Source organism: Tyto alba, unplaced genomic scaffold (assembly GCF_018691265.1).
Source record: "Tyto alba isolate M040663 unplaced genomic scaffold, T.alba_DEE_v4.0 Super-Scaffold_2, whole genome shotgun sequence".
NCBI classification, from domain to species: Eukaryota; Metazoa; Chordata; class Aves; order Strigiformes; family Tytonidae; genus Tyto; species Tyto alba.
This window is the reverse complement of record NW_024881282.1, coordinates 35,250,545-35,266,377: the sequence shown is the minus strand read 5'-3', so window position 1 is coordinate 35,266,377 and position 15,833 is coordinate 35,250,545. Positions and strand designations below refer to the sequence as shown.

The window sequence follows — 15,833 nt, the reverse complement described above, 5'->3', positions numbered from 1 at the left end:
TTCTTGTGGACATGAAGCTGCATGAATCAAGGCTGCAACACAAAGATGCCTTTGAGTTCGCGAAGAGGGACTGTGGAGACATGCATTGCAATGGGGTGTTTTTGTGTGTATTCTGTAGCCTGCATACACACACAGTAGAAACCCAGATATAACCAGGGTGACTTTCTGAAAGATCCTAATGGTAGAGTTAGAGCCTTCTATATATAACATACATACTGATTAAAAAAAAAAAAAAAATCTTGAGAGTCAGATGGGAAAAGAACATGATGCCAGACATTGCCTGCATCTCCTCATTTGTATACCTGTTTTATTGGGACTCTGGTGATCTTCTATTTGAACAAAACTTCGAAGTGCAAAACTAGAATTTATTTCTGAGTGGGTTCAGTTGAATGTGGCAAGCACAAAACGTGACTAAATAAGAAAACCTAATGCAGACAAGTCTTCCAGGAAGTCTCCAGTCTGAGGAGTCAAGCTTCTGTTTCCTGGAAAAGTGTGAGCATTGTCTTTAACCTTTGTTTAAAGGAAGGAGTCTCTCCAGCTGTCTTTATCCAGCTTGCTTTAAGGAAGAGAAAAACGCAAGGTGTTTCGGAAATGAAATGCTTTTGTAATCAATTTATTGGTTTTTTTTTTTTTTTTCAATTTATTTGTTTAAATAAAAAATTGTGTATATGCATATACTAGTTCATTACCATACTTAATGCATCTAGTGGATGTGTCAGGCTTTTACAGAGGGACTAGCCAGTGTCCCCAAAGAATTTTGCAGCTGTGGTCCAGTCCTTGAGGATGAGTCATGATTCCACACACTGAATAATAGATTGAAGTACATAGGGAGAGCCTTCCTGAAGTGCATTTACTGAGGAGTTGATTATGTAAATGTGGATGATGATACATGGTATTCCAAAATACATATTCTGGCTGACAAATGTTTTCAGTTAGGCTTCATTCAAGGTAACATAAAAGTCTTAAGGGATGAAGTTGTAGACACTTTTGCTCAGATAAAGTGGACTTGTTCTGACTCTCCATCTTTTAAAACAAAGCAGATGGGGGGGTGTGGGGAAAATACCATGTGTTGTCTTGCTGTGTTGGTTTTCACCTAAAAGTGTCATTGGAGTAGTCGGGAACAGAGCATGGAGCAGATGTCTTTGAGCATGTCGGTGCCAGTTCTCTCAGAGGTTCCCATAGATCCTCTTCATTGGAATATCTTGGTTTGAGCTTTGATCAATTGTATCTGGAGTGTTTTCTAATAGAGACCTTGCCCAGAGTGAAATGTGGACCTTGAATATCATTCCTTCAGTAGATCTAAGTGTGGTTTGGGAGTGTTGCAGGGTTCTTATTGTTGCATTTTTGCTACTTGGTAGCAAAATACTTGATTGCTCCTAGTATTAGCCATAGAGAATAGCTGGAGGGTGAATACTGTTCTCCTTTGCTTTGCAAAATACTGTTGAAAGTTTGCTTCCTCGGGGGTGCATAAACAGACTCAGTTAGTGAACGGGAAATATTAATGCTGAAAATGCACGCCAACTGGTAGTAGGCTACTGACTTGTATTTTCTTGAAGTGATTCCTCTTACTTCCACTACCTAGAGGGTTAGAAAGTTGCAAGGGGAGAGGATACACATTGATGTACCAGAAAGTAGGAGACAAATGCTAAATTTTAATTGCTATTAAAACAGCGAATTGAGCAGTGGTGTTGATGTGACTGGGAGATACGGATGCTATACTTTTTTTTTTTTTTTTTCTTTCTCCACTTTTAGGAGGGCTTTCGAGCTGCCGGTCTGCTGCTGAACAGCATGCAGTCCTTTCGGGAGCAAAGTAGTTACCACGGAAACCAGCAGAGCTACCCGCAGGAAGTGCACGGTTCCTCCCGACTGGAAGAGTTCAGCCCCCGCCAGCAGGCCCAGATGTTCCAGAGCTTTGGAGGAGGTGCTGGTAGTGGACGTCGTGGAGCAACAGGAGCCTCTACAGCAATGCCTGGTGAGAGCTCTGGCCATCAGAGCTACCAAGGTTTCAGAAAAGAAGCAGGAGAGTTTTACTATATGGCTGCCAACAAAGATCCAGTGGCGTCAGGAGGGCAGCAGCCACCCCAGCGCAGGCCTTCTGGACCAGTACAGAGCTATGGGCCCCCTCAAGGGAGTAGCTTTGGGAGTCAGTATGGGAGTGAGGGACACGTGGGCCAGTTTCAAACACAGCACTCGACCCTTGGGGGTGTATCCCACTATCAACAGGATTATACTGGTCCTTTTTCTCCAGGGAGTGCCCAGTATCAGCAGCAGGCTTCTAGCCAGCAGCAGCAGGTGCAGCAGCTGAGACAGCAGATCTATCAGTCTCATCAGCCTTTACCCCAGGCTTCCAGCCAGTCTGCTTCTAGCACCTCACACTTGCAGCCAATGCAGCGTCCATCCACCCTGCCTTCCTCTGCTTCTGGGTACCAGTTACGAGTGGGTCAGTTCGGTCAACACTATCAGCCACCTTCGTCGTCCTCTTCCTCCTCTTTCCCCTCCCCGCAGCGTTTTGGCCAGTCGGGACAGAATTACGATGGAAGTTACAGTGTGAATTCTGGGTCGCAGTATGAAGGCCATGCTGTGGGTTCCAACGCACAGGCATATGGGACCCAGTCAAACTACAGTTTTCAGACTCAACCGATGAAAAGCTTTGAGCAGTCTAAGCTGCCCCAAAGTGGGCAGCAAGGCCAGCAGCAGCAGCACCCACCTCAGCACGTAATGCAGTATTCAAATGCTGCCACCAAGCTTTCTCTTCAAAGTCAAGTGGGACAGTACAGCCAAACTGAAGTTCCTGTAAGGTCACCGATGCAGTTCCACCAAAACTTTAGTCCAATCTCTAATCCGTCACCTGCTGCATCTGTGGTGCAGTCTCCAAGCTGCAGCTCTACCCCTTCTCCACTCATGCCAGGTGGAGAAAATCTCCAGTGTGGGCAAGGCAACATGTCCATGGGTTCTAGAAACCGAATCCTGCAGATGATGCCTCAGCTTAGTCCTACACCATCTATGATGCCAAGCCCCAATGCTCACGCAGGGGGATTCAAGGGGTTTGGGCTGGAAGGGCTGCAGGAAAAAAGGCTCACAGATCCAGGGCTGAGCAGTCTGAGTGCTCTAAGTTCTCAAGTGGCCAATCTGCCCAACACAGTCCAGCACATGTTGCTGTCGGATGCCTTGGCACCTCAGAAAAAAAGTTCCAAAAGGTCATCCTCTTCAAAGAAGGCCGACAGCTGCACCAACTCAGAAGGCTCCTCCCAGGCAGAGGAGCAACTCAAATCTCCCCTGGCAGAGTCCCTTGATGGTGGCTGTTCTAGTAGTTCAGAGGATCATGGGGAAAGGGTGAGACAGCTGAGTGGCCAGAGCACCAGCTCAGACACCACTTACAAAGGGGGTAACTTAGAGAGATCCAACTCCTCACCAGCACAAGGCTCTCAGAATGAGCCATCAAAGCTCAGCAGCAGCCCTGCAGCTAGGGAGGATGTGGCCTCCCCTGATGGGAAGGAGGCTGTGGTAGCAGTGGAAAATGCCCCAAAAGTGAATGAAAAGGCAGTTGGGGTGATCGTCTCCCGGGAAGCCATGACGGGAAGAGTAGAGAAGTCAGGTGGACAAGAAAAGCCTGCACAAGATGATGCTTCCACAGCCACTCAGGCACCAGCTAGTGCTAGTGGAGCGAAAGAAGCTGGGCATGCAGGGACACAGCCAGAAACTCAAGGAGGAAGTAAAGGGAGCAAAAGTGGAGATAACACTAATCATAATGGAGAGGGGAACAGCCAGCCTGGTCATACAGTTGTTGGGCCAAATTTTCCTGCAAGAACAGAACCTTCCAAATCTCCTGGCAGTTTAAGATACAGTTACAAGGATAATATAGCAGCTGGTATACAGAGAAATATTGGTGGCTTTCCACAGTATCCTGGTCAAGAAAAGGGGGATTTTCCAGGGCACAGTGAGCGCAAAGGCCGGAATGAGAAGTTTCCTAGCCTCCTACAGGAAGTCTTACAGGGGTACCACCATCATCCAGACAGACGGTATTCTAGGAATGCACAGGAGCATTCTGGGATGGCTGGGAGTTTGGAGGGAGCCATGAGACCCAACATCTTAATTAGTCAAACCAATGAATTGACCAATAGAGGCCTCTTAAATAAAAGCATGGGGTCTCTTCTGGAAGGCCCTCACTGGGGTCCCTGGGATAGGAAGTCTAGCAGCGCAGCTGCTGACATGAAGCAGCTAAATCTGGCCGATTACCCTATTGCTAGAAAGTTTGATGTAGAGTCTCAGTCTTCTGCCCATGAAGGGGGAGCGCTCTCAGAGAGGAGATCAGTGATCTGTGACATATCTCCATTAAGGCAACTTGTCAGAGATCCTGGCCCTCACCCAATGGGACACATGGGTCCCGAGGCCAGAAGTGGAAGGAGTGAACGTCTTGCCCCTGGCTTGAGCCAGTCAGTAATACTCCCTGGTGGTTTAGTATCCATGGAAACAAAGATGAAAGCTCACAGTGGGCAAATAAAAGAAGAAGATTTTGAACAGTCAAAGAGCTCAGCTAGTCTCAATAATAAAAGAACAGGAGACCATTGTCATCCTGCTGGCATCAAGCATGAATCTTTCCGAGGCAATGCTAGCCCTGGAGCTGCTGTCTCTGATGCTGCTCCAGACTACATTCCCCAGCAGGACAGCAGATCAACACAGATGAGACGAGCACCTGGCAGAACTGGAAGCAGCAGGGGTAAATCACCTTCACAATTTCAGGATCTTGCTGATAAGCTGAAAATGTCACCAGGCAGGAGCAGAGGTCCAGGGACAGATCTGCATCACATGAATCCACACATGACACTATCTGAAAGAGTTAACAGGGGTTCCTTGCATTCTGCTTATCCTCAGAATTCAGAAGGCCCATCTTTGGCTTCAGCATATCACGCAAATGCTAGGCCTCATGCTTTTGGTGACCCTAACCAGAGTTTAAATTCTCAGTATCATTACAAGAGACAGATATACCAGCAGCAGCAAGAAGAATACAAAGATTGGGCAAGCAGCACTGCTCAGGGTGTGATTGCTGCAGCTCAGCACAGGCAGGAAGGAGCAAGGAAGAGCCCAAGACAACAGCAGTTTCTGGAAAGAGTAAGGAGTCCCTTAAAAAATGACAAGGATGGAATGATGTACCATCAGGGTAGCTCTTACCATGATACTGGAAGCCAGGAAGCTGGGCGCTGTGTTATGGGAAGTGACAGCACTCAGAGCAAGTGCACCGAACTGAAACACGGTAACCAGAAGTTGCAGCATCACGAATCTGGTTGGGACCTCTCTCGGCAAACTTCTCCTGCCAAGAGCAGCGGCCCTCTTGGAGCAGCCAACCAAAAAAGATTTTGCCCTCAAGAAAGCGATGGACATAGACGAGAGGAATCTACAGATTTGCCCAAGCCCAGTAATGCCATGCTCAGGCTCCCTGGCCAGGAAGATCAGTCTCCTCAAAATCCATTAATTATGAGGAGGAGAGTCCGTTCTTTCATCTCGCCTATCCCTACCAAAAGGCAGCCACAGGATATGAAGAACAGTGGAAGTGAAGATAAAGGGCGACTGATGACCTCAGCAAAAGAAGGAGCTGATAAAACATACAACTCCTACGCTCATTCATCTCAAGGCCAAGATGTTGGCAAGTCAGTTGCAAAGGGAGATTCCTTCAAGGACCTGCCAAGTCCTGATAATAGGAATTGCCCAGCTGTTTCCCTTACAAGCCCGGCTAAGACCAAAATACTGCCCCCAAGAAAGGGGCGAGGATTAAAACTGGAAGCTATTGTTCAAAAAATTACATCTCCCAATATTAGGAGAAGTGTTTCTACCAACAGTGCTGAAACTGGTGCAGATACTGTCACTCTTGATGACATCCTGTCCCTTAAGAGTGGATCTGAAGGAGGAAATGTGGCTGGACACGGACCAGAGGCTGAGAAGAGAAAAGGAGAGATGTCGGATCAAGTAGGGCCAGCAAGCCAGGATACAACTGGTGAAATAACTCTTCCGAGATCTTCAGAAGAGTGGCAAAGCAGTGAGGATGATAAAACCAAGAAAGAGGTCCCTGAAACTGCCGGTGTTGGTAAAGAAGGAGCAGGATCCAGTGCAGCACCACCAACTTCTCAGAAGTCAGGTGGTCAGGGAAGGTCTGATGGATCTGTGAGCGGGGCTGGAACTCTGACCTTTTCTGACTCAAAAACGATTTCCCCTTCCAGTGTGTTTACTTCTGAACCAAATCCAAAGTCTGAGGAAAAAGATGGAGATGTGACAAACATTTCACCCAAGCCAGATGGTTTCCCTCCAAAGGGGTATTTTCCGTCTGGAAAGAAAAAGGGGAGGCCAATTGGGAGTGTGAACAAGCAGAAGAAGCAGCAACAGCAGCAGCAGCAACAGCAGCAACTGCCACCGCCCCCACCACCCCCACCGGTACCTTCACAGTCTTCAGAAGGGGTAGGTGGTGGTGAGCCAAAGCCGAAGAGGCAAAGGAGAGAGAGGCGAAAACCTGCAGCACAGCCGCGGAAGCGGAAGCCTAGACGGGCTGCTCCAATTGTGGAGCCTCAAGAACCAGAGATCAAACTTAAATATGCTACCCAGCCTGTAGATAAAACTGACTCCAAGAATAAGTCCTTTTTCCCTTATATTCATGTGGTAAACAAGTGTGAATTAGGCGCTGTGTGCACAATCATTAATGCGGAGGAAGAGGAGCAGAACAAATTGGTGAGGGGTCGGAAAGGACAGAGGTCTTCAACACCCCCTCCTAGCAATGCGGAGAGCAAAGTGCTGCCCACCTCAACTTTCATGCTGCAGGGCCCTGTAGTAACAGAGTCTTCTGTCTTAGGGCATCTGGTTTGCTGCCTGTGTGGCAAATGGGCCAGCTATCGTAACATGGGTGACCTCTTTGGTCCTTTCTACCCCCAGGATTACGCAGCCACCTTGCCCAAGAACCCACCTCCAAAGAGGGCTACAGAAATGCAGAGCAAAGTCAAGGTACGGCACAAAAGTGCTTCTAATGGTTCCAAGACAGATACAGAAGAGGAGGAGGAACAACAGCAACAGAAGGAACAAAGAAGCCTAGCTGCTCATCCCCGCTTTAAGAGGCGGCACCGCTCTGAGGACTGTAGTGGTGCCTCTCGGTCACTTTCAAGGGGAGCTTCTTGTAAAAAAGCAACCACTGATGGTGGCAGTGGTGGTGAAAAGACTCCTTTGGACTCAAAACCCTCTATGCCCACTTCAGAAGGTGGCACTGAGCTGGAGTTACAAATTCCTGAACTACCTCTTGACAGCAATGAATTTTGGGTCCATGAGGGTTGTATTCTCTGGGCCAATGGGATCTACCTGGTCTGTGGCAGGCTCTATGGGCTGCAGGAAGCTGTGGAGATTGCAAGAGAGATGGTGAGTACCTGACCTTAATATGCAAAATCAGTTGTTTTCTTTTGCAATATGTATACCATTTGGAATACCATTTTTTCTTGTTCTTTTCTCATGTCTTAAGCAATCATAAATTAATCTCTAGTGATGTCCTTTTGATGGCCTCATTTAGATCTCTGCCATACCTGATCAGACAGATTTTTTTCAGGCATCGAAAAGCTGGTTGCTCATTACCTACTAAAAGTTTTGGATGTCCAAAAGCTTTCTCATTACTACAGTGATCTTTTTTTTTTCCTCCTTATCCTATCCTACTAGATATTTAATACTCTCTAGGGTTCTTTTTGGAGTCATACAGTGAAAGGACAAGTGGCAGCAGACACAAATTGCAATGAAGAAAATTCCAAATCAATATTGGGCAAAAAACTTCACAGTGAGGGTTGTCAAACATTGGATTCAGGGAGAGGGAATGACAGAGAAGCTGTGGAATATCTGTTTTTGAAGATGCACAAATGTAACTGGGCAAGGCCCTAAGCAACCCCCTTTACGTCTGAAGTTAGATCTAGCTTCAAAGTTGGCTCTGCTTTCAGCAGGGCTCCCTTCCAACTGAAGTTATTCTGTGACCGTAATGCACATTATACAGCTAGGAGAATTTGCAGTCCTTACTGTCATGGTTTAAGCCCAGAGGGCAACTGAGCACCACAGAGCCATTGGCTCACTGCTTCCCCCTCAGGGGTGGGGAAGGGAAAATAAAACAAAAGGCTTGGGGGGGGGGAGGGGGCAGGAAATTGAGATAAGGACAGGGAGGGATGACATAACAATTATGGTCACTGGCAAAAGACAGACACCTTAGGGGAGGAAAAAGAACATCAGTTTAATTTGAACACTACCACTAATTTACTAATCAAGCAGAGTAGGACAGTGAGAAAGGCAACCACATCTTAAAAACACCTTCTCCCCGTCCCTCCCTTCTTCCCCGGCTCAGCTTTGCTCCCAGTTTCTCTACCATCTCCCCCCCTCGCAGTGGCACAGAGGAGCAGGAGATGGGGGTTGTGGTCAGTTCCTCACCTGCTGTTTCTGCCACTCTTCACAAACTGTTCCACTGTGGTCCCTGCCATGGATGCAATCTTTCCAGCACAGGCTTCTGTCAGAGTCCCAGCCTTCTTGGGGCACAACCACCTGCACCTGCATGGGGTCCTCCCTGGTGGGCGTCTGCTGGTCTGTGGGCCTCCAGGGGATGCTGGAGGACAGCCTGCCCTTTCACCACGGGCTGCAGGGGAGTCTCTGCTTTGGTGCACCTGCCCCTTCTTTCAGCCGACATTGGTATTTCCCTCACAGCTCCTGGGTTCCCCTTCTTAAATATGTTATCACAGAGGCACAGCCACCATGGCTAATTGGCTTGGCCTTGGCCAGAGGTAGGCCCTGCTTGGAGCCAGGGGAACTTTGAGAAGCTTCTCATGGGAGCCACCTCTGTAGCCCCCCTACCCTGCTACCAAAACCCCACTACACACAAACCCAACACACTTACAAAATAAGGTAGATAGAGTAGATGTGAAACATGAAGGGGTTTAGTATTGATGAATTCAATATGAACTATACCACAAATCATACAGACGATTGACTTTCTCCAAAGTGTGAGTGTAAGATGAATGAGAAGAAATATGTAAGATTAAAACGGGGACAAAGGGAGAACTTTATTCACAACCACCTGGTTGTGGATGGAGACAGTCACTGCTATTGATTCTCTGAGGCAGAAACTGACACCTTGTTGTGGTTTGAGCCTGGTCAGCAGCTAAATGCCACACAGTCGCTCACCCACCCTCCCCCCACTTGGGAATGGGGAGGGAATCGGTGGGGCAAAGGGAGACTTGTGGGTGGAGATAAAAACAGTTTAATAATAGTAACAGAATAATACACTGACAGCAATATCAGCAGGTAATGTACAATACAGCTGCTCACCACCTGCCAACCGACACCCGTCTGCTCCCGGCCAGCCATCCCAAACACCAAGGCCCCACAGCCACACTCCCAGAAGCAGCCCCCTCTCCTGCCTTTATATAGTGAGCACAATGTCACGTGACATGGACTATCAGCCAATCGGGGCCCAGCCCTCCAGCTGTGCTCCTGCCCCTGCACACAGGTGAGGGCACTGGGCCCTGGGGAGCCCCTGGGGTCTCAGGGTGCTGCAGCACTCCTCCAGCTACTAAAACCAACAGGAACTCTAGTCCAGCCCCAACCAGGACACACCTTAAAACCACAATTACGTGGCTTGCTTTGCCATCATCAGTATGCTGCGTCCCTTTAGTTATGGTTAACTTTTGCATTATGCTTTCTATCCTGGGCCAGACCATGAAGGAGACACTAGACTACCTTTTCTTGTTGCCTTCAGATTTTTCCTTTTCTAAACAGTGTTGGGATCAAGTTTTTATCTCCTCTTTGCTCTGTATTGTTACAGTGTGCTCATTTCCACCCCATGAGCTTTTCTCTTCAGGTTTGATTCTTGGCTTGTTCTGCGTTTTCACTCACTGTTCTTTGACAGTAATTACATGCTTCTTTGCCCTAACTTGATTTGGCCTGCATTCTTGTTTCTAGCTTCTCATTAAACAAAGTCAGTTAATTTCATTTGGTTTTCATCGAGCCGTGCCTGCATGCTTGTTCTGATGCAACCGCTGAATTTCTTATCTCAGATAATTGCAAGGTTTCTTTCAGGATCTCCACCACTGTTTGGATTCTACTTGCAATGTGGCTGTGCTTTCATATGTCTTATAGTTTATAAGTATTTTGAATTTGGATTGCTCCAGCCCGATTTTCCCTTTTTCTTGTTTCCCATGTGTGTCTTTCACTTACGGTCCTTGTTCTCCCAATAGCAAATGCCTTCTCTGAAAGTTCCTGAACCACCTGAGTTGTCCTCCAGCAATCATTTTTGTGTTTGTGTACCTGCAAAGGCGGTATGCCTGGCAGAAACATGCGATGCTGATAGGCTCTAATCAAAGTTGACAGATAGTAGCCCATTATCCACAATATTATGATATGGGTTTTGCATGTTGTTTGACATCTAGTTCTTTCTCTGCATGGGATCTTGATCTTTCTGACCGAATACACTTTGGCCTACCCTTTATCTCTTTCTTCCAATTGTTGATGATCATCTTGTCACAAACAGAATTTTTTTTTCTCTTCCTCTTAACCCTTTCATCTGCCCTTATGGTGCCATACAAGAATGTCCCCTTATCTCTCTGAACCTTGTATCCTTTCTGTCTTGTCTACCTTTTTCCTTTAATTACTCGCTCGACTCATAGCTTTGCTTTTCCCTCATAGTACCTGTAGACATGAATGTTTCACATATTTTTTAAAATTAAGTGTAGAAAATGCTTGTGGCCTCTCTTGCCTTTGCAGCTGCCTCTTAATTTCCTTTCCCTTTTTTCATCTCAAAATTCTTTGAGTACATTTTCTGGGGCTCTTGTCCTCCACTGCGGCTTCGATTGTGCTCTACTGCAATTGTAATCAGTGTTTATGGTGATCTCTTCCTGGCTAAGATTCAGATCCAGTACTTGATTTTCCTTTCCCTGTCAGCTCCATTTGTCACTATCAACTGTGCTGCTCTTGAAGAGTTGTTCCACCTTTGTTTCCCATCTGTGTCCTTTTCTGATTGCTTCCTTTCTTTCCACTGTTTTTTGCAGACACTGTTGGTCATTGCTCCCAGCTTTTTGTGTGGGGTTCACTGAAGTTCTGCTTGTGCTTTCCTTCCCCTTATCCTGGAATACCATGCCTTTGGGTAGCTTTTGGTAACCCAGTCACTTTTTTACAGTGTCTTGTAGAGCCTCCTTTTTACTCCAGACTCATGTTCTTCTGCCACAAACTTAAAATTTGTTTTTGAATTCATGGTGAGTTCTCAGACTCTCACTTCAAAACACGCTTTTTAATCTACGTCATCCTTAATCCATCGCCTGCCATCTTGTCTTGATTTTCCTGTCACTCAGATTCACAATCTCATTTTGGTTTAAAGTTACTTCTTCCTAATTCATCCTATTTAAGGCTGTAGGAGATACTGCTTACTTTCTGTGTCTGAGAAATAATATGTAGCCTTTCCGTCCTCTCCACTGTTTTGTATGGGTCTGGTTTTAATGTAGTTATAAGACACTGAACTTTCAGAAGCAGGAACCATGTTCTTGTGTGTGTTTTGTTTTGTTACGCCTTCTTTAAACAGAGTAACGGGTGTCCTAGCTGAATGCTGAGCTCTTCTGTGTTATGCCCATAAGACTAATCCATCCTTCTCTTTTACCTCTGTCGCAAATAATGGTATAGGTTTTTCTCCTAGAATTATCTCTTTCCTTAACCTTTTTTATCCTATTGTCGAAAATTCTAGTGCTGTATTCTTCTCTAGAAGCAGTATATTCTTCCTCCTTCAGTTAGAAGAGGGTTACATGCAACACGAAGATGGCAGTCAGGGTATTCAGAAGTGTACCTGCCAGAAGCGATCCCCAGGCAGTGGAAAGGCTCTGTTGAACTAGACTTTTTTGCCCTGCTGCCTGAGGATAGCCTTCTGGCTCAGACAGATGATTTCTTATGCTTGTTGCGTATGCTTTTTCTTTACTTCTTCCTTGCTTTGCAAGTGCATTTTCTTTTTGTTCTGACATGCAGTTCATCAGTGTTAGTGCCCTGGTGAAGCAGACATGCAAACCATGTAGCTGCTTGCTAGAAGGAGAGAGTAGACAGATGTGTGCACAAGAATACAGGAATCTAGGTCTTAGATTTGGTCTAGGGTAAGGAAAGACATTAGTTTATGGCATATGAAGGGTCACGAGCCTGGAAGTGAATAATTCATGTATGTAACACATTCTGTACAAATTAAATACTGCCATAATGAAAAATCTATATAAACTGTTTGTAATACCCACAAAGGGCAAATGTGCACCCAATTTAAACTCAATCCATACCACTGAGTTGAAATATTTTCTTTTAGAGATCTGGCTCTATTGTTGCTTATGCATCATCCTAGTATAGAACTAAGAAACTTAAACTTTTGGTCAAAGGCCATAAACCATCGAATCATGATACAGAGGTAGTGGCATAAGTAACCCACCCTGCTTTTTTTCTCACAGAAACTTGCCCGTGTTTTCTCACATGGAACCTTACTATAGATTTTTTTTTTTTAACACCCCCCCCCCCCCCCACACACACACACACACACCCCTCTGTTTCTCATTTGCCTTCCAGAATTGAGAAGAAATTTGAAGAAATTTTTTGCTATGTTAAGCTTTCTGTTCCTTATATGAATAGACATCTGTGTCTTACTGAAGTTTTTTGACAGTAGCCCCAAGGTCAATCTCATGGAAGTCTTAGAATGTATGTGAGGTTGCTCAGAGATCAACTTGTACCAGGTGCTCTAGAAGAATTTTAGATGAGAAGGTATTATCTTAAAAAGGCTTATCAAGCTGTGAAGTGACTCTCCTGAGCTTTGAGCTTTCCTTAAGGTCTGATTTCACCCTAGACTGAAAATGGTGTGAATGTATTATCTTCTAGGCAGCAATCCAGCTGGTTTCCAAAGTGCTAGAATCTGCCGTTCTTGAAGGCAAAAAGGTGTTCCTCTTACTCTGGCCACTCTGGAAAGGCTTCTTGTTCTGAGAAGGTGAATACTTGGTCAGGTTAATTGGGCTGCCTCAGGTTCGGAATAGCTTTTCCTTACTTTGAGGTTCAAATTAGATACCCCAGCGGATAGACCTACCTGCCAGGTAGTCTGTCTGTCTCTCTTAAACTGCTTGTTAAACCATAGTAGTGGTGCTAACTGGCATTCTTGCAGTTAGACACCTTTGGGTCCAAGGCTAACGAAATCTTGAACTAAGAAAAAATGCCATTTCCCTAGTGCTGGATAATCCTGTTGCCTATAAAATGCTTTTGTTCAAATATTGAAGGTGATTAGACACCATGTTCTGGACTAGGTAAAGCAGATTATAAGTGGTTTAGGATAAGATCTTTGCTTTATGATACTAAGAATCTTACAGTAGGTATTCTTGCAACAGCTTTGAAAATATATCCGTATTCTTCCTCTGGAAATTTTTCTGGTCTCTATTCTTAGTCATGTCAACTATTTCTTTGCATTTACAGATTTGGAAAACTAACAGTTGCATGCAGTTTGCTATAAATACCTTTAAGGAAACAGTTTCCTGCCTTGTTTATCTGCTCATTGTTTTCCTATTCATGAGAAACTCATTTTCATGCAAGATGGAATCTTGGTTACCTTTGAAACTGGCAAAATTATGGAGGCACTTTGGTAGTTGTCAGCAGATTTAATGTTCAAACTAATTGATGGTCTTTATTCTCAGTATTAAATTTAAGAAGCTGTAAGTGAAGAATAATGCAGAGAACAGTCTTCGTGTTAGGTTGAGTTGCAGAATCCAAGAAGATAGTTCTACTGTTACTTTCTAAAAAGCTGTTCACCAGGAGGTGGTATGCTGTTTCTTGGAAGCTTTTTTATAAAACGCTTTTTTTCCAAGACAGAGGCTCTGGCCTAGCACAGGTATTATTTCTGGTGGTTTGATTTTTTTGACTTGACTTGATGACTGTCATCTGTCCACGTGTCATGTTGTGTGGTGTCCGCTCCATCCCTGCCCCCATCAGAATTGACCTTGCTGAAAGTAAATGCAGCTCTTGTTTCTGCTGACAGTGCTCTGAAAGGAAAAATTGTTTATCCCCCTTTTAAAGATCTCTTTTAAGAGGTCTAAAGAATTTAATGCCTTACTCATCAATCTCTGCTTCATTCCCAGCTTGAGAAATCCTTTAATCCTTATACATGGAAAGAAGTCCTCCGAACCTGTTTCCTATGTTGCTTCTTATTGAAAGGATCATCTTGGGTTTCAGTCAGGAGAACTTCAGAGTAACAAGCAGTAAAGGGTAAAATCTGCCCGTGATCTACAGTACAATGGAGGGAGAGTCTGGACTTTCTCTCACCAATATGGAATTCTGTCTGTCCGACTTTCCGTGGATTATCTTTCAAAGCCTATTGCTTACCTGACCAGGAGAAATCTCTCTGATTTAGGACTGTTAAACCTGTTCAGAAGGTTAGACTGACTTTGGAGAAAGTCCTTAAAAACCACGTATAGGCTCAGTGAAGTTCAGAACCTAAATGCATGTCCTTTCTTTGCAAATTGATACTTAGATACTTGAATTTTTCATTACTGTTGGGCGGTGTCAACCTTCTGGCTCACGTTGAGTGTGCCTTTGTTAGTTTGTAGGGCTGGAGGTATGTTTACTTATGCTATCCAGATTTCAGAGAACTAGTTTCACACAGAAAAGTTGTTCTTGACCACTTAAGACTCCTGATAGTTGATCTCCCACAGTATCTCATCTGTGGAAATCTGTACCATAGAGGAAATAAGGATTGCCTATCTATAATATTTTGTTTACTCTTTTGCTTTCAGAGAACCATTTTATTTTGTTTACCTCAACCATTCTGGGCCCTAGCTATAAATTGGGTAAAGAAAGGTGCCTAGAGGGATCACTAGGAATTAAGCTATTTATATTCTCAGATTTGGGAAATCAAAGCCTAACAAAAACGCTCCCACACTCTGTAAGTAATTGCTTTTAAAAGGTTCCTAACTGTGTGGCTAATCAAATGCCTAAGCTAGGGAATCAGTATGAACTGAGAAGATTGCGGAAGGTTAGCTACCTCTGGGAAAACAAAGCAAAACTGTTTCTAGCCCCAGAAACCTGAGTAGCATAGCACCATGAGTTTAAAGATGTCAGTTTATTCTGAATGTTTCATTTGGCGCAGGTGTGCTTCGTTATACCTCAGCCAGGCTAAGAGTGAGTTGCTGTCAAGAGGGGTGATCCTACTTTATCCTCTTTGCAAGCTGCTTGCTCCCCTGTTTCCCTTGTGCTAGATCTACCAACTGTGCATTTGCACAGTGGGTTGATTTTTAGCTAGCTAATCCATCAGAAAACTAGCTTGGAGTGGGGGATCTTTGTGCCAGATCAGCCATCTGAATCCGCTTACTCTCTGAACCACGTTTGCTGCATCTAAGAGTGAGGGTCCTTTCCACTGGTAATTATAACCATTAGATCAAGTTAGCTGTAACACAAAATTGTGCCCAGGTGACACCACCACTTGAAAGTGTTTTAGGCCCATAGTGCTACTGCTTCTAAGTGTTGGGAGATGAATGCTGACCTTTTATTCATTATCCTTCTTTTTAGAGAAGAAAGATGTGCAGAACCTGACATTTTTCTTTTTTTTTTCTTTTTTTTTTTTTTTTTTTCCACTCCAAAAAGCCCCTCAAGTGAAGTTCTGCATCAGGTCAGGGTTCAGCTGAAATAATAATCTGCTGCTTCAAAGACCACATGCCTGACAAACACAGGAAGGAAAACCTGTGTTTCTTATACCCAAGCCTGTACTAGTAGGGAGAAATTTCCAGAGTAGGAAGAAGTGACACTGGAGCTTGTTAATTTTTCACTGTGGGGAAAGGGAAACCAGTAACAAA

The 15,833-nt window shown here is 44.9% G+C and overlaps 1 protein-coding gene across 4 annotated transcripts in view; it reads left to right on the top strand.

The window, feature by feature from the left end:
* TCF20 (transcription factor 20) overlaps positions 1-15,833 on the top strand; it is a 132,499-nt gene that overhangs the window by 85,342 nt on the left and 31,324 nt on the right. For all 4 annotated transcript variants that reach the window (XM_033007092.2, XM_033007090.2, XM_033007091.2 and 1 more), the window contains one exon: positions 1,753-7,389. In XM_033007092.2, the coding sequence (XP_032862983.1) occupies positions 1,789-7,389 (5,601 nt within the window). In that variant the 5' untranslated portion in view covers positions 1,753-1,788. The remainder of the gene's footprint in view (positions 1-1,752; positions 7,390-15,833) is intronic.